Below are 19,717 nucleotides of genomic sequence, written 5' to 3' on the forward strand. Positions count from 1 at the left end.
TTTACATTATAAATACTGACATGTGATAGCAGAAAATGCAATTTGTGGATGGTATTTGCCATTTGGGAGACTTTTTTTATTGTTTTCTGCAAAAACAGGGTGATCTTAGAGTTGGGGAACACATCAATTTTGTCTGAAAATTCTCATGGCTAGTCTTCTGACTTGGTGTGCCTTGCATGTATATAGTGTATATGTAATTTTTTTTTATTCTTCGTCGGGATGTGGGCATCCACTGGCAAGGCTGATTTTTGTTGTCCATCCATATTTGACATTGTAAAGGTGGTGGCGGTGGACCATCTTCTTGAAGTGCTGGTTGTGGGTTTCAACATGGACTGGCTTACTAGGATACTTCAGAAGAGTGAAACAAATTATTTCGAGACTGAAATTGCACTTAGACCAGATGAGAAAGAAAGCAAGTTTTCTTCTCTAAAAAAACATTAAGGGACCAGGTGGGTTTTATTACAATCCCAACAGTTTCATGATTACTTTTTTAGTATATATGGAGTATCGCCCAAGTTGTAAGGACAATGACTTAATAATGGGTAAGTGACCACTTTAGCATATTTCGGCACCATCTTTATCATTTTTTTGGTAGGTGAGTGCCAAGAGTGTTTCAGTATTTATTGTCAAACCCTAGATCCTCTGAAAAGATTAAGAACCAATCACAGTATAACTGGTTATCTCATTGATGCAGATTTTCTGTAGGCTATCAAAATTGGACTGTTCAGCTGATGCCTGAGGAAAAGTCAAGAGGTCCTTTTGAATTGCCTTGTAATCCTGTTCCACGTTTTTTCATCATGAATGTCACAGAGGTAATGAAAACAAAATGAACATTTGAGGCAAAGATCATTACTTCTGTCGAGGGAAAAACTAAAGGCTAAATATTTGAATTAGACAAAGACGCAAGGCTATTGGGAGAGTGTGAGGCAGTAGGATTAGTTTTGATTGCTCTAGCAAGGAGCTAGCTTAGCTACAATGGCCTGAATTGCCTCCTGTACTGTAAACTTTTACAGTTTTAGCTTATAAAAGTATTGCATGATTAGTTAGATATATATATACAGGTCAAGTATCCTTTGTCCGTAAATCCGAAAACCAAACACATCCAAAAACTGCAATTTTTTTGAACCTCATTGACCTTTAGCGTGCAAAATCTGTAACTGGAGCTGACATGACCCGAGCCAACATGAATCTCGCCAGCCGCACCTGACCTTGAGTGCAGGAAGTCTCTGACCCAAGCCAACATGAACCTCGCCGACTGCACCCGATTTTTAGTGCGGGAAGTCTGGTTGTTTGTCTGCACTGTTTACCTTGTGAACCCTCTCCTACCAGTAGAGTTGCAGATACCGCCACAGGTGGGAGCTTACTACAGGTACCCTGTATTTATGATTCAGTGGTGCATCTTACTTTTTGAGACATTTTATTTACTTTAGACTATGGGCTGCGATGGCGGGTTTTTATGCCATTTTGTCCCAAACCCAGCACATTATGCATTCCTGGGAAACATGCCGTTTCAACAGCGGACGGGCTCTCATTCTACCGCGTACCATCGTGTCGCTGCTTCATCATGCCAGGCGCCATATTTAAAGTCCATCCATAAGCACACATCTCAGTGCTTCCAGACAATGACTGCTACATGGAAGACAGGATGGCCCCGAAAGGCAAAAATACTGCAGCCCCCTGCTTCAGCGACGTGTCTCTGGAATGCCTCTTGGACGCAATGGAGCACCGCTGGGATGTTCTATATCCCTGCTGTGGCTTGGGAGGTGGTGGCAACAGTGGTCAGTGCCAATGCCCATCAAAAGAGGACAGCCACCCAGTGCCGCAAGAGGATGAATGATCTCCTTCATTCCATCAGGGCAAGTCACTCTTTTCACAATCTCAACTCTCTCAATCATAAATGCATCACACATCCACAGGGATCTCACTCCCTGCCAGTTCAAGGGACATCACCATTGACTCTCTCACACACCTTCATTGTCCTCATCCCATTCATGGGACCACTCACCACCCACGCCAGGCATACTTATCATTGGCCTGGCAGGTGTCCTACTTACACTTTCCATCGCTATTCATGCACGACAAGCTTGCACACAACAAGAGGGAGAGGTCCCACACTGGCGCAATGCCTGAAATCAACGTCCCCATGGACTTTGAAAATAGAGCCATCCAGCTGGCCAGCGACGATTTGGACCAGTCCTGTGCTGATGGTGAGGCTAGCTGTCCTCTACCAAGTGAGGGTCCGGTAGTGCGATATACATCAGACAACCATGGTATGAGTAATGTGTCCTGTTTCACAGGCCACTGCCATGCACTGATTATCTCCCTTTGCTTTCGCAGGCACACCTGGGAAACAGCCAAGAAAGTCCATGACCCAGGGCCTTCAGTCAAGCCCCGAACTTCGGAAGAGGAATCTGAAGGCACCCTCCTTGAAGTCCCGTCACAGCGCTCACCCACACCCTCCACTATCGCAAAGACACACCTCGGCAGGACCTAACTTTAGAATAGCCTTGGGATCACAGCCCAGTGAGCACATCGCACTGTCTGATCCACAGTAGGCGGCGGCAGGGACATCCCAGGTGTCCGGCACTTGGAGGACTGCTGGAGGCCAGAAGTTTGCTGAGTCTGAGTCAGATGATGAGCCTCTGGACTCGGCCATGTCACAGTTTTTGGAGCTGCAAAGGCAAGCTCGGGAACATCAGGAAAGGATGTTGCTGCACCCCTCAGATTGCAAGGCACAATGGAGGAGTCCATCCACCTTCAGATTGAGGTGATAGCGCCGGCATGCCAATGCACCGAGATCAACACTGGTAGGATGGCGGCCGCCATGGAGACCTTGGTCCAGGACATTGCTCCTGCAATGCTGCGCAGGCTGAACTCCATTGCTGAGACCATAGTTGGCTTCCAGCGGTGTGTATGCAAGAGGGGTGCTGGGCAGCCCAATCTCACTCCAGCTACTCCTTTACTCAAGAAGTCAGCCTAGGACTCTTGGGCACCCAAAGGGAGGAGGATCAGCAGGTGCCCACTCCGGTGCCATCCACCCAAGTGATTCTGAGTGTCCGGCCCATCTGAATCCCCTCTTCCTGTGACCTCAGCAGCTCCAGCTCCACAGGCTGAGGAGGGTGCCATTGCCACGCAGCCGGACCCCAAAAGCAGGCCGGGGCCCTCCAAGCCTCGGCCCTCCAGATGATGCCTGCCAAGGTCATCACAGGGCGTTGCAGTCAGCAGACTGCTTCCACCTCCGCTGTGGATGTCTGGTGAGCACCAACATGTAGCGGCAGGGTTAGGAAAGTTAAGAGAATTAGTTGCACAGCCTGGGCACAGGTGTTAATCACTTGTACGTACTGTTCACTATTGTCAATAAACTCCCAAGAATGTCTCCCTGCCTGTGGCTCCTTGTTCTGATGAGCAGTGTTCTTGTCACGCAATTGTGAAACCTTTCTGTACAAGATAAAGGCAGGTGTCTCAGTCCAAGGCGTCTTCCTTGTGCTCCGTGCAGCCTCCGGACCAAAGTGATGGTCCGGCCTCACACTCCTTGGAAACATTACTGATGCCTGTACCTCTGGCGGTGCTGGTCATTGCTGCCAGAATGCAGTGGGCAGGTGCCACAGAGCTCTCTCATTCTCTCTGTGTGCTCTCAGCACCTTTAAGGTAGGGCTGGCCCCCATCTCTTCAGCATCTGTGACTACTGATGCTGTGCTCCGGAAGGGGTCAGGTGCTGAAGGCGGACAAAGGATCAGATGCTTCTATAGTTTCGTGGCTGCGTCTTTATGAAATGACCCTGATCACAGAGTGCAAGCGAGCTGCTGTCGGCTAGAGAGGAGTCAGACATTCTCTGAGGCTACGTGAAGATCTATGGAGTCACATCACTGCATGTCGCCATCACCCTCCACAAATCTAGCGGCTATGAGGGCCTCCTGAGTGCGCCTGCCTCGTCTAGCCAGTGTGAGAGCCTCATCCCCGTCATTGTCACCTTTTGAGGAGCTCCTCACCCTCATCCCTGTCGGCGTCCTCCTCATTGGAGGAGACCTCCAGCTCCTCCTCAGCCAGCTCGACACTCCGTTGCAGCGCCAGGTTGTAAAAGTCGTAGCAGATGTCAACGATGCATGACACCCACTGTGGACTGTATTGCAGGGCTCCACCAGACCTGCCGTCCAGGCCCTGGAACCCCATCTCCAGCGTCCCGATTGTCTGCTCCACCAAGTTGCGAGCTGCAGCATGAGCTTTATTATACCGTCACTCTGCTGCAGTTTGAGGCCACTGTACGGGTGTCATCAGCCAAGGCTTCGGCGGGTAGCCCTTTTCCCGAGGATCCATCCCTGCAGCTTCTGTGGACCCTGGAAGATTTCGGGAATCTGTGACCGACTGCGGATGTAGGAGTCGTGCACATTCCCTGTAAATGGTGCGCACATCTGCAGGATGCGTTTCTGGTGGTCGGACACCAGCTGCACATTCAGTGAATGGATCCCTTGCGATTGATGTAGTTCACGCTGTGTTGCGATGGAGATCTGAGCCACGTGAGTGCAGTCGATCGCACCCTGAACCTTTGGGGAAACCTGAGATCTAGACAAATCCAATTGTTCTTACAACCTGACTGTCCTGGTCCTGGGCAAAATGCACAAAGTTGTGTGCGCTCCTGAAGATGGCATCTGTGACCTCATGGATGCATTTGTGGGTGGAGGCTTGTGAGATCCCACAGAAGTCACCTGTGGAGCCCTGAAAGGAGCCGCTGGCATAGAAATCGAGCGCCATGGTCACTTTCAGGGCCACTGCAGTGCATGCCCTCTACGTCCCTGTGGTGCCAAATGCTGATGTAACTGGCAGATGTGAGCGACCAGTCCCTTAGACATGCGCAGTCTTCAGTCACACTGGCTCTCTGTCATCTGCAGGAATGACAGGTGGCGTCTATAGACCCTGGGTGTCATTAGGCACCGACCAGCAATGACTCGCTCTGGCTCTTCAGTGGTGTGTTTGGGAGCCCCAGCTGCCGCTTCTTCCTGAGGTTGCTGTTTTTGCCTCTGCGCAGCCAGGAGCCTCGGTCTTTCTTCCGTCGTCTTCGCTGTCTGTAGGCCATCGGGCATACACCTAGTTCACCAGGCTCCATGATCCTGATGTAGTCCTCCTGCAGGATAGATGAGAGAGACACGTGGTTAGCATGTGCGTCGTAAGAACCTGTTCTGGTTACGTGTGAAGGTCCCTTATTCCTTGCCGGAGAGTGTTGGCCACCATTAGGATAGCCAGAGATTAGCGTGCTGCATAGCTGCCCGAAACTCCTCCACCTCTGCTCCAGACTGATTGGCGGCAGATTTGCCCAGTGGACTGCATGCTGTGCTCTCAGCTCAGGTGCAGGCATTCTCCTAATCCGTGCTGCAAGGCTGTGCTGTTAGGTTGAACCATGGGGGAGACTGGTCCAAACCAAGATGCTGATATTGCAAGGGGCTGTGAGCGCCTCCAGCAGTGACTGCTTCATAGCCAGCTTTTAGCGAGGAGATTGAACGACATGTACAGTCGTAGAATTGTTCTGCCGTCTACTAAAATGCTCATGACTTTGCAGTCTGTCATCGGGCCCGGGGGTGTGCATGGTGGTGGGGGGTGATAAGCTTTGGAGCATTTGGTGGCACTTTGATGCCTCTGCATTGCTTGAGTGGGCAGATAAGCTAGAAGCCCGACTCTGAACTGAGCTGCCTTGAGTTGCAGAGGAATGGTCACTTTATTTAGGTTTCCCTAATGTGTGGCCATTTCCCTCGCCCACCCTACCTGCCACCCCGAATGCTTATGTGCTATATTCAACGGCACCCATTGCCCCCCCCCCCCCCCACCAAGTCTCCTCAGCAGCAGGGCTGTGCTTGCCCCTCCCTGCCTCACAAGTTGCCACAACGGCAGGACTGCCCTTAACTCCAACCATCCCCCCCCACCCCCAAGCTTGGTCCAAAAGGCGACCCCGATGAGCACTGCACAACGTTACCGTGTACTAACCTCCAAGTTCCCCTCAAAAGTGCAGCCCACCAAGTGCACGTCACTTATGTGGTGTTGTGAAACATGTCAGCGTGTTTTCCTGCCGATGTGGACGGACGATTCCGGCGGGCTGAATTAATAATGATATGTTGATGTATTACAATGAGGTTCCTGACGTCCGATGGCGGGAAAGGCAGCTCACCATCAGCAGGCTGAGCAGACGATCGCGAACTGGTTTCACGGCATCATAAAACAGAGCATGCCATATTGTCCGCTCACACCACCGAACACACCTAACGCCGCAGGCATGGAAAATTCTGCCCTATAGCTAGCCTGGGCTTTGGCCATTGTAATGTAAGTAGGCCTATATGCAGTGTCGAAACCAAAATTATCTGAAACGATCGACCTAGAGGGTCTCAGATAAAGGATACTTCACCTGTACTGATTTTACTTGTAATAGTGCAGAAACCTTGATAATGCAATTGTTGGAATGCTGTTGGAAAAATTAATTTTGACTAGCATTTTGCTAACAAGTGCAAAGTTAAAATCCTGTTGCAATTTGGAATGGTTAGGCTTGAATATAATACGTTCATCATGTCCAGTAATTATAATTGCATCTGCAATGTTTGACTTGATGTCAGTTGTCTAATAATGCAGCAATTATAATTGCATCTGCAATGTTTGACTTGATGTCAGTTGTCTAATAATGCTATTTGTTAGCTTTAATGAATTATTTATTTTTTGCCTTCAGGTTGTTGAAGTTGGACACTTTTGGGGTTACAGAACAGATGGGAAAAGCTTGCACACATTGAGTAAATTGATGACTGAAATCAATCAGCTGAAGTTGACATCACTGATGGTAGAGCCATGTCCTGACTTTTGTCTTGCACCATTCACAGATTGTAGTGAAACCCATTATTACAGAGCTAAAGTCTTGCAAGTCTCTGGTGATTCAGCTGAAGTAAGTGTTTAACTTTTGTAATCAATTTGTGTTTCTCTCTTGCCCATGCAGTGTTAATTTAATAGCATCAGTTTTGTGGCTATTAGCTTGGCTTAGGCGGTAGCTTGCTTCCTTCCAATTTGGAAGGCTTTTGGTCCTGAACTTAACACAATCTGGGCTGATACTACAGAGCAATATTGAAAAAATGCTGAATAGCTGGAAGTATCGTCCTTTGGTTGAAATGTTAAAACAGAGGTTCCCGTCTACCTGCTCAGATGAACGTAAAAGAAAACCCTATGGTGTGATTTGAAGAAGAACTGTGAGTTCTGGTGTCCTGGTCAACATTACTTCCTCAACCAACAACACCAGAAACAAACTAGCCATTTGATACTTTGCATGCATTGGAGCATTAATGTTGTTAACGTTGCAGAATGGCTTCTGGCATTTGCAGTGAGAAAATCGTTGAATTCAGAGCATGCATCTAAAGGTGACAGCATACTGACAACTCTGAAAATAAAGTAATTTGGGCAGTAATTCTGGATTCCAGAGTGGTTCATACTCATCTCTCTCTCTTCCCTCACCCGATAATTAGTTTGTCTTTTCATTTCACTGCAAGGTAGCCTGTTTTAGATGGGCATTCAGGGTTAAGTGACAGGCTTCTATTGGTTTTGTATCTTAATTTAATAGTGATAAATATTGTAGCACGTTCTGTATAAATACAGAAAATGAAATGTACCTTTTTTGTACATGTAGGTAAGAGCAATTCTCACCTTTTAAGAATGTTTTAGTTCAGGCTATGTTAAAATTTACAGATCCACAGTTGCTAGTTGAGCTGATGAGATTGCCAACTAATGAAACTCACTCATTCACACTTGTTGGAATAGCATGACAGAATGCCTGGGGATCTAGACTAACTTATTGGCTAGATGTCCAACTAAGGGTGGAATTGTCCCAGATTTGCACAAATGTGGTATTGGGCAGGAAAAAGTCATTTTACCCACCGGTAGCAATGGCGGGATTTCGCGCCATATCGTCCCATTCCCACCTCATTAATTATGCAGGAAACATGCTGTCTCGCTGGTGGGCGGCCTCCTATTTGCCTTCCACACCGTTATCTCGTCACTTCCTCATGCAGGACACCATGTTCAAATTGCAGCTGCACGCACACTTAATGCTTGCAGCCCAGGACTGCTCCGGTGAAGACATGGTCTCAAAAGCCAAGAAGAGTGCAGCCCTCTGATTCAGTGACTCATCCCTGGGTGCCTTCTGGATGCCATGGAGGCCCAGCACAATGCCCTTTATCCCCGCTCTGGATGCCGTGGAGGCCCATCAGTCTCACCACTCCAGCTTGGGAGGCGGTGGCAGAAGTGTTCAGTGCCAATGCTGCATGCAAGAGATCAGCCATCCAGTATAGAAAACGGATGAATGATCTTATCTGTGCCGCCAGGATAAGGCAACCATCTCATCATCTAAACTCTCACATTCACAAGGCCACCTCACATTCACTGGCATCTCAGCTGCCTTTGGTTCTTTTGTCATTCACCTTAAATCAGTGTCCTCTGATTCTCGACCCTATCGCCAATTGAGATAGTTTCCCCATAGCTACTTTGTCTGGACCCTCCAGGATATTAAGACATGTCTATCAAATCTCCTTTCAAAATTCTCTTTAAGACGCACAAACCCAGCTTAATCTATTCATGAACTTGAAGACCTTTATTCCTGGAAACATTCTCATGAATATTTTGTGCACACTCTCTAATGTCTTCACTTCCTTCCTAAATTGTGGTGCCCAGAATTAGATTCAATACTCCAGCTAATGCAGAACTGTTCTATAATAATTCAGCATAACATCCTTGCTTTGGTACTCTATGCTTCTGTTTTTAAAGTACAGGATCCAGTATTAATTGCATTCTCAACCTGCCCTGCACCTTCAACGACTTTTGCACATATGCTTCTGCAACCCTCTAGAATTATGATTTTTTAATATATACTGCCTTCCCTCATTCTTCCTACCAAATCTATCACTTCATAATTCTCTGCATTAACTTTTACCTGCTACTTGGCCGTCCATTCCTGCAGGCTGTCAATGTCCTCTTGAAGCCTATCACTATTCTTCTCACAGTTCAAAATATTCCCAAACTCTGTGTCGTCTGCAATTTTTGTAATTGTGCCCTGTACACCTGAGTTTAGGTCATTAATGCAGATCAAAAAAGCAGTGGTCCTAGTACTGATCACTGGAGAACCCCAAAATACGGCCTCCTCCAATAAGTAAAATAACCATTCACCACGACTCGGCTAATTTTGAATCCATTCTGCCACTGTGTATTCTATTCCATGGACCTCAACTTTGCTTACAAACCTGTTACGTCACATTTTATCAAATCCCTTTTGGAAGTACACATACACCACATCAGCTGCATTACCCTCATCAACTTTCTCTGTTACCTCCTCAAAAACTCAAATCAAATTAGTAAAACAGGATTTGCCTTTAATAAATTCATGCTGGCTTTTCTCAATTCACATTTGTTCAATGACTGTTAATTTTGCCCCAGATTGCTAATTTTGTGTCTCAAAGCTTTCCCAGCACAGAGGTTAAACTAGCTGGCCTGAAGTTGCTGAGTTGATTCTTGCACCCTTTTTTGAATAATGGATGTAACATTTACAATTCTTCAGTCCTCCTGCACTGCCCCTGCATCTAAGGAGGATTGGAAAATTATGTCAAATGCTTCTGCAATTTCACTTCCCTTCGTATCCTCAGATGTTTCCCATCTGAGTGGTTCTGATGGCTTGTCAACTTTAAGTATAACCAGCATTTTAAATGCTTCCTCTTTGTCAATTTTTAGCCAATCCAGCAGCTCAACTTCTTCCTCCTTCACTAAGACTTGGGTAGTGTCTTCCATGGGAAAGACAGGTGCAAAGTACTCAATGTAGTATCTTAGCCATGCCCTCTGCCTGATACTTAAGTCCATTTCTGGGTTCCTAAATGCCTTTATCCTTTATTATCCTTTTGCTATTTATATGCCTATGGAAGACTTTAGGACTCCCTTCTATGTTAGCTGCCAATCTTCTTTGCTTTTCTTAATTCTTTCTTTTCCTCTTTTTTTCACTTCCCCTCTAACTATATGTGGGGAGGCGGTGGCGTAGTGGTATTGTTGCTGGACTGGTAATCCACAGACCCAGGGTAATGCTCTGTGCACCTGGGTTGGAATCCTATCATGGCAGATGGTGAAATTTGAATTCAATAAATATCTGGAATTAGTATTCTGATGACCATAAAACCATTGCCGGTTGTTGTAAAAACCCATCTAGCTCATTAACGTCCTTCCTTTAGGGAAGGAAATCTGTTGTCCTTACCTGGCCTTGCCTACTTGTGATTCCAGACCCACAGCAATGTGGTTGACTCTTAAAGGTCCTCTCAACAAGGCAATTAGGGATAGGCAATAAATGCTGGCCTAGCCAGCGACGCCCACATCCCCTGAACGAATGAAAAAAAAATTCAACCTGGTTCTCAATTGTATTATCAACCTGGCATCTGTCATACCCACCCTTCTTCTGTTTCATCTTACCCTCTATCTCTTTTGTCATCCATGAAGCTTGGTTTTATTTCTCCTCCCTTTTCCCCCTGTGGATTTATACTTTGCCCGTACCTGAACCATTTCCTCATTAAAGGACGCCTCGTGTTCCATGACAGCTTTGGTGCCAATTTTTGGTTACAATTTACCTGGACCAAGTCCTTTCTCACCCTGCAGAAATTGGCCCTCCATTAATTAATTAAATTCTAGATTGTTCCTTGTCCTTTTCCATAGTTAACCTGAACCTCATAATACTATGATCACTGTCTCCTAAATGTTCTGCTACTGACACTTGATCCACTTGACCCACCTCATTCCCCAGAACCAGATCCAGTAATGCTTACTTCCTCACTGAGTCGGAAATATACTGATCTAAGAAGTTCTCCTGAACACACTTCAGAAACTCTTCTCCCTCTCTCTGCCCTTTACAGTATTACTATCACATTATATATTAGGATAATTAAACTTTCCCATTATAATTACCCTGTAATTGTTGCACCTCTCTGTAATTCCCCTGTGAATTTGTTTCTGTATACCTTTCCTACCAGTTGGTGGCTTATAGAATATGCTGTGTAATAGTACCTCTATTCTTTCTTAGTTCCAACCAAATGGATTCTGTCCTTGATCCCTCTCCCCTTTCTACTGTACTGTGTTAAGATTACCCAGCTGAGATTACCATGACAAGCCTGATCCCGGGGTAGAACCCAGCTTGATAGATCCTAACCTTTATTTGTTTGTTTAGATAATGTGGAGAGGCACTACTGAACAGAGTCACTGGAGTCAGCTAATGAATTTTTTAAACAAAAGTATAAAAATTTATTAAACAAGAACAGATGAACTATATTATAATACTCCTTCACCCACAACTATACCTTTACAGATATATACAGATTTGTAAGGATAACACAAGTTACAAAAGCTATTGCACTCTAATGTTCATAGTAAGTACAGTTCATGTAAATAAATTAGCAATCTGTGGTCAGACGCACCACAATGAAACCAAGTGACAGATGCTACTTCTAAACAAATACAATGGACCCCTCCTCAACTTCTGCGACCCCCCAACACGCTTGTCACACCGTGAGCCAACCAGTCTCACTGAACTCCGTCTTTCACAGAAGGGTTTCCAATCTCCACTCTCCAAGGACTTGCTTTGGAATCTTCTCCCAAACCGACATTTCTCTCAGAAACCTTCTGCAAGGGTCCACCTCCAGGTTTTCAAACTCCTTCCGATGTTCCTTTCCCCTAGGTCAGCACATGCATTCAAGCTTTCTTTCACACAATCCCTCTCACTGACTCAGCTGTCATCAGTATACCACTGCTTCACATGCCCATAATGAGGAGTTACAGACCTTCAGTTGTCTGTTTGGACCTTCTGGCCTCTTGCAAACTGTTCTCGCTTTAAATCTGCTTTCTGCAGCTTTTGTCTCTTTAAATTTGAAGCTTGGAGCCTTTCTCTCTGCCCCTTACTCTTAACTTCACTTAATGACCTTTTCCAGGTTCCTGTCCTTCCCTTTGACTAGAGGGCCTGCTTGGGACTTTCTCCTGTTTCACTCCCCTGGATTTTGAGGCCTTTTCTTTAGCTTGGGACTGGCTATCTGTCCCCCTTTGCTCCAGTCTCTCCTGGAAGCTGTCTTCAAAACCAACTGAACTCCAACAGCTTCCAAATCAAAACTGCTGTTTCTAGTTTCTTCTGTGTGTCTGAAGGAGGGACCTGCCTCTCTGGACTCTGCTCTTGATTGTTTAACTTAGTTCCAACTGTTGCAAAACTCTCATTAGAAATGCAGGCACCTTTTAAAGTGAAAGTAAAACTCAACTTGACCCTTTTCTTAACACATACAGAAATACAAATCAAAATTAAACTTTAAAGCTAAAACTCATTCCTAATACGCACAAATACATGTATAACTTATTTAAACCATCTCTCTTTCCTAACAACTGTAATATTCTCCCTGACCAACATGGTGCCCTTCTCCTTTCTTTCTTTCATTACTTTTCCTGAACACTTTCTACCCAGGAACATTTGGTATCCACTCCATCCTTTTCTGAGCCAGGTCTCCATTATTGCCACAAGGCCATATTCCAATCTGGGTATCTGTGTCCGCTGCTCACCAACTTCGAACAAAAGACTTGGATTTCTATAGCACCTTTCACACCCTCAGGATATACCAATGCCCTTTACAGCCAATTAAATGTTCTTTGAAATGTAGTCACTGTACTGTAGGAAATGTGGCAACCAATCTACACAAGCAAAGTTCCACAAACAGCATTTCAATAATGTTCAGATTACCTGTTTTAATTATATTGGTTGAGGAATAACTGTTGGTCCAGAATACCAGGGATAACTTCCTCTGCTCTTCTTCAAAATAGTGGCCATGGACTTTCTTATATCTACCTAGAGGGCTGACAGGGGCTTGGTTTAAATTCTCATCTAAAAGACAGCATCTCCTATTTAATCCACTGAGAATGTCTGTCAGGATTTTTCTGCTTGTGTTTCTAGAGTGGAGTTTATTTTTGTACTGTGGATATATTCAGTTTATGTTTACAGAATGAAGCTGGGTCTGTTCCTTAGAGCAGACAAGGGTGAGAGGCGATTTAATTGAGGCACTCAAAATCATGATGGGTCTGGTCGGACTAGATAGGGAGAAACTGTTCCTACTGGTGGAAGAGTCAAGAACCAAAGGATACCAATATAAAGCAAAACGACATACTACGGATGCTGGAAATCTGAAATAAAAACAGAAGAATTTGGAAAAATTCAGCAGGCGCTGCTGAGTTTTTCCAGCATTTTCTGTTTCCGTCACCGATTTAAGATGATTGGCAAAAGAAAAACAGAAGCAACATGAGGAAAAGCTTTTTTATGCAGTGAGTGGTTAGGATCTGGAATGGGCTGCCTGCGAGTGTGTTGCAGGCATATTCGATCCTGGTTTTCAAAAGCAAATTGGATAATATCTGAAAAAAATGATTGCAGGGTTCTGAGGAAAAGGCAGGGGGTGGACTAGTTGAGTTGTTCTTGCAGAGAGCTGGCACAGGCTCAGTGGGCCGAATGTCCTACTTTGCTGTAACTATGATTCTACTACACTCCTTGCATTATAAACTTAATGTAGACTTAATTGCAAACCCTGTTACTCTGACCCCACATAATGCTTTACTGTAATTTGCTTTAGTGCTCTCTGTCTCTACCAATCCTTTGCATACCTTGTTTTTTCCCCTTTCCAGTGTTACCTCCTGGTTTCCATCTCCCTTGCCAAGTTAGCTTAAACTCTCCCCAATAGCACCAGCAAATCACCCCGCAAAGACATTGGTCCCCACCCTGTGCAGGTGCAACCCCTCCAACCCTGACCCTGTTCAGGTGGAACCCCTCTCCCAGAATGAGCCCCAGTGCCTGAGGAATCTAAAGTCCTTCCTACTGCACCATCTCTGCAGCCACACATTCACCTGCGCTATTCTCCTATACTCACTAACACGTGGCACCAAGAGCAATCTGGAGATTACAACCCTTGAGGCCCTGCTTGATGATCTCCTTCCTCGGTCCCTAAAGTCGACCTTGTTGCGAAAGTATGTATAATTTCATAATATTTTTATGGTTTATTGTGAAGTAGGCTTATGGGTACAAGTGTAGGTGGTTCTGTCTGTGTGATTTAATTACATTTGGAGTCAAGTAGATTGCAGGCTTGAAATCATCAAAAGAAGTTGAGCGTAGAAATGTGCTTGACACGGTAATGAGCAAACATGGATGCTGGCTCAGCGTATAAGGTGTGAAGGAAATTTGCATTAAATGAAGGGATTGTTTTGATTTCAAAGGGATGTTAGTCTGTTTACAACCAGCCAGATAAGCAAGGCTAAGGAATGTGTTCATTTTCCCAAAGGTTACTGACAATATTGGCACCATGATAGTTTTATATTATGAGGAGGATAAAGTTTCAAAGACATGGAACAATAGAATTTACATATTAAAGAGAGAGAAACAGATATAAAAGAGAATGAAAGGCTATGTGAGGAGAAGGCTGTGTTAGATCCAACAGGAGTGTGTGAAACAACCTTCATGAATGCCTTCAGCCATTTGTGCATAAGTGTGCTATGTAAAGTGACTGAAGTTTGGGAAGCCATTTGGAATTCCACTGTCAAGTGGGTAGTGTGCTTACTTGTTGAGTTTGTTTTAAATCTAAAATCTATTTTGGACTGTTGCCTTAAAGGGGGTGTGTAACTGGGAGTCAGCTCAATTAGGAATTTTAGGATTTGTTATAGTAGTAAGTAATTGTAGTCTTATGTATGTGCTTGAAACCTTTTATTTTATTCATAAATAATTTAATGTTTAAAGTCTCTTAAGGTCTTGGTGGACTCATTACTTCTGAATTCAGTGCACATATCTCGTAATAAATACAAATTGCAGAACTGTTGTGATATTGCGACCAAGTTTCCCTTGTGGATTTTGTCTGCCTGGCACACATCATCTGCCATGTCATAACTTGCAGTACCTCATCCCTCTTTTTATCTGTTATTAGTACCACCAATGAGCCATGACCACTTGCTCTTAACCGTCCCCTCTCAGAATGCTCTGCAACCACTTTGGGACATCTTTGACCCTGGCATCAGGAAGGCAACGTACCACTCTGGATTCATGACTATTCCCCTGATTATTGAACCCCCTGACATTACTTCCTCTATCATTCACACTAGTTGAATACCGGTTGTAGAAAGATGAACTCTGGACTCCTGCCTGGTTTTCCTTAACTGGTGGTCACCCATTCCCTCACTGCACAACCTTAAGCTGCTTTGTGACCACTTCCAGAAAGTGCTCGGCCTCACGGATGCATGGAGTAATGGCAGCTGCTGTACAAGCTCTGAAACCTGGAGCCCAAGCTCCTCCAGCTGATGACACTTCTGCACATGAGGTTGTGTGCCTGAAGTTCCCACATGGCACAAGACACTCCACCAGACTGAGGTGCTTTGTCATACCTCTATTAGACTATTAACTGACTTAACAGAATTGAACTTAAGACTGAAGTAAAAAAGGATGCAATGGTATCAGCTGTTTCCCTTGTGCTGATGTCACTTTATAGGAAAGCTAACTTTTATGTGGTTTTGCTAATTTCCCATTACCTATATACCTCAAGATTTTAATTAACTGAAAAATTCTGAACCCTTTTGTATTACTATTCCTTATTTAAATTAAAATTCATCACCTAGATCTAATTGCAATCAGTGTTCAATTAATTAAATGATAAATTATCAAATTGGCTTTAGGTTTTATACAAATTAATTGATCTAGTCTTACTTTATAGTTGATTGATTTAAAGTAAATTAGAAGGTTACCAATATACTCACCATGACTCTTTGAGGTGTGATGTCACTCTGTGATTTATCCCCACTGCTATTAGATCATTGTTGCTTTTTTATTCCTGCTCTGTTCTTGGGTTGCTGCTCTTGGGTTTTGGCTGCTCTTGAATTGTTGCTGCTGTCACTGTTTGAACCATTTTCTGAGTTAAGCAGTGTTGCCGATTTTATTTTTGCAATACAGTGTGACTCATGTTTATGGAAATATTTTACAGGTATTCTTTGTGGATTATGGAAATACTGCAAAAGTTGCTACAGATCTCTTACGGAATATCCCACATAATCTATTGGAGCTGCCTTTTCAGGTATAGGTGCCACAGCAGATTAATTTAATGTATTTAGTTCAGCAAGTAACTGAAAGCAAAGGTTAAAACTAAGCCATCCACTGTTTCTTTATATGAATTTGTGTCACCTGAATAAGATGCTCATAGTTAACTGAGACAGTTGTTATTTTGAACAAGGTTTTGCATTTCATCCGAAGTGCATAACAGAAAAGTGCAGATTTCCAAAATGAGGATCCAATGATGAACAACAACAACCACGTGCATTTATACAGCATCTGTAACATAGTAAAAGGTCCCAAGGCACTACAGAAATGATTATCGAACAAAATTTGACACCGAGCTGCCAAGGAGGTGGATTTTAAGAGCACGTTAAGAGGAGAGATTTAAGGGGAGAATTCCAGAGCTTATGGGGCTTATGCAGTTAGTTTGCCATTTGTGGAGCAAAGAAAATCAGGGATGCGCAGAAGGCCAGAATTAGAGGAGTACAGTGACTTTACAGGATTGTAAAATTGGAGGATGTAATGGAGATAGGGAGGGGCAAGGCAGGGGGGTGGATTTGAGAATAAGGATGAGAATTCTAAAACCAAGGCTTACTGGACTGGGTCAGTGTAGGTCACTGAGCACAGGGATGATGGGTGAAAGGAACTAGTGAGCTGTAGGATACAGGCACCAGAGTTTTGGATGCTCAAGCTTATAGAGGATGCAAGGTGGGAGGTCGACCTGGAAAACATTTGAACAGTTGAGTCTGGAAGGGTATAACCAAAAGATGAAGAGGATGCCAAGTTTCATTTCAGTACTAAAACTTATTCACAGCCCATTAGTTAAATGTCAAATTTTTCAGGCATTTACATGTTTGGAAAATCCCCTTAATTATCGAGCACTTTTTGTTTCATGTGATCATGGACTAGTGCTAAATGGGGAATTCCTTTTCAAAAATAAACCCTATGAATCAAAGAAATGCTTAATTTCACTTCACATGATAAATGCAAAGATAAAACACTCAGCATTATTCTGGGCAAATGCTTTGGGAAGGCATGATCTGCTAATGCGGAACCAAAACAAAATGAGAATGTTTATCTGCAATGTTAATTTGACAATGTTGCAATTAAGTTGCAACATTGACTTCTTTAAAAAGCTGACTGATCTCCAATGGTTCAGTCAGTTTATCCAGTGAGCAGCTGACCATTACCTACCAAATTCAGTACCCAATCTGTGCTGATTTGGTGGATGTTAAAATTGGCAATAACATTTTGGGTTGGGAGAGTAGGTCAGGATTCCCATCTCATTTTCAGCATTTCTTGAATTTTTTGGAAGAAATTGTTGAGTGATGGGGTTAGGGGAGGGGTGGAAGAAGTTAAAGGAGCATTTGTGTCAGTTTTTCCTTGTTTCATCTTATGTATATTGGTTTAAGGTAACTTGTTTTGTGGTTTTAGTTCAGTGGTTATTTTTGCTTGTAATTAAAATTAAACAGAATAATGTTAAAAAAACTACCAGAGCAACTAAAGGATACTTGAGTATGGAGCCCTACAACAAATGTGACTAATTTAAAAAAGAAATAAATTCTCGAATTGAAAGTTTCCCAATGATTATTGCTTCTGGTTAGAGTAGCCATTTCCAGCCTCATTCTCTCAGAAATTTCAGCTCCTTGATGTTTCCAGGCTATGTATCTCTCTATTCAATCCTGATTATTTTTTTAAGTTTACCATCTTGTAATGGTTTTATTGTCTTTTAAAGGAGAATTTTATGACAAAAATGGTGTTAGCCTAACATTTTCTTAAAATTAGAGCAAGCTTTCATGTATTTCATGTAGTGATATAACTGAGCAAGTTTCAAACTTGTTCTGTCACATCACCTGTAAAATAATGTTGGTAGGTTGTTACAATTATATACAGTAGTGGTCGGACCTTGTATTCCAATATTAATAGACTGATTTTCTCATTCAGGCTCTTCAGTGTCAAATTTGCAACATGCGTCCTTCTGCATATTCTCTGATACATGGTGATCAGTGGAGTGCCAAGGCCAGGGGAAGATTCAGCTCCTTGGTGAAAAACTGTGTACTCCTTGTGAAAGTTTTCTCCATTGTGCACAATGTGCTACGTGTAGACCTCAGCATACAGTCTTCAAAAATTGACTGTAACGTGCGGGAAATCCTCATCAGTGAAGGTTTTGCTGAACCGGCTGAAGAGACATATGAATCAAAGGTTTGATGATTGCAAGTTAATACTGTTTAGTTATTAATTTAATGTACAAAGTGACACAATTCCAATTTAAAAATAGGTGGGCTTGAATTTGGGTTTAAATCCAGGTCACTTGGCTGAAAGCCTCCCCTATCTATTGACTATAAAGGGCCTGTGTGAAATTGCATTCTTTGATGTGGAATGAGGAGCATATGTAATTGATATGGTAGGGACACTGAGTTACATTGTTGGGGAAAATAGAGGCACCCTTTACTCTAAATATGATTAGTTTGGAAATTGGCCATGGCTACTGGGGGGAAGATGTTTAGAATGGTGCAGGAGCTGGTGGGCAGAATATAAGAAGATGGTCAGAGAGGGTTGCAGTTGAAAAAACTTAAAAATGAAGGAAATGCTGGAAATAACAAGGTTAGAAAGGATCTGTGAAAAGAGAAGCACAGTTAGCATTTTAGGTCGATGGCCTTTCAAATCGACTTGGTGAAATTAAGCCCAGTGAAGAGTTGGAAAAAAAGAGCATGGTCTAAACAAACTGAGAGCCAGGAGAAGTGAAAAGAAAGCAGGGCCAAAGCATTACGCGAATACAGAACTAAAATGGAGAGTGTGGGAGACTAGCACAGAGAATGCAGTTAACTTTGCAAATTATAGTGTTTTTTAAAGAGAAGGTAATTAAACATGTAGAAGAACAAAAAATACTATGCCTGTGTGTTAGTATTTGCTGTATGTGGATATTCGATGCAGATAAGCTGTTTGAATCTCAGTATAGTGTTACTATCATTAACTTCCTATTTATTTGTTCAAATGCATATGGTATACATTTAACTGAAGAATGGCCTGCTGGTTTTGAGAGTTCTTGATGGTGTGTGAAAGGTAGTATAACACCACTTGTATAATATAACAGTGATGTTAATTGGCAGAACAGAAAACTGGCATAATAGATCGGCACCCTGTTTTACACACTTTCCTACTTCTTTCCCACTGTCAGCTTTCCACCCCACCAAGGTGAAAATTGCTCCCAGTTTGTTTACTGTGCATTTGATGCATCATATTTTGTCATACTTAACATTGCTTCTGTACAGTCAATTCTTTGCAAATCAATTCTTAGTCTAGGTAAATGTCGTTTTATTTCATTAGCTTAATTTGCAAGCATCAACATGCAGTTATTGCCTTTTGCAAAAGCAAAATACTGTGGAAGCTAGAAATCTGAAATAAAAGTAGAAGATGCTAGAAATACTCAGGTCAGGCTGCATTTTTGGCGAGGGGAACAGCTAACATTTCAGGACAACAACCCTTCTTTAGCAGGGTGACCAACTGTCCCGTATTTTACAGGATTGTCCCATAATCTTCCAATTTTTTTCCCGTACGTTGGCTCCTGGAGATGCCATTTTGCCAGGCAGCAACTGAGAGATAGATCAGAGTGTCTTCATACCACTTCCTGAG

General features: G+C 43.5%; 1 protein-coding gene across 4 annotated transcripts in view; it reads left to right on the forward strand.

Annotated features, from left to right (window-relative positions):
• Positions 1-19,717, forward strand: part of tdrd9 (tudor domain containing 9) — a 223,383-nt gene that overhangs the window by 163,876 nt on the left and 39,790 nt on the right. For all 4 annotated transcript variants that reach the window (XR_013579459.1, XM_078562446.1, XM_078562447.1 and 1 more), the window contains exons 23-26: positions 695-812; positions 6,704-6,913; positions 16,017-16,106; positions 18,029-18,286. Coding sequence is in view for 3 of the 4 variants with exons in the window: in XM_078562446.1 (XP_078418572.1) it covers positions 695-812; positions 6,704-6,913; positions 16,017-16,106; positions 18,029-18,286 (676 nt within the window). In the remaining variant the exon portion in view is untranslated. The remainder of the gene's footprint in view (positions 1-694; positions 813-6,703; positions 6,914-16,016; positions 16,107-18,028; positions 18,287-19,717) is intronic.

Source organism: Cetorhinus maximus, chromosome 18, assembly GCF_964194155.1.
Source record: "Cetorhinus maximus chromosome 18, sCetMax3.hap1.1, whole genome shotgun sequence".
Classification (NCBI taxonomy): Eukaryota; Metazoa; Chordata; class Chondrichthyes; order Lamniformes; family Cetorhinidae; genus Cetorhinus; species Cetorhinus maximus.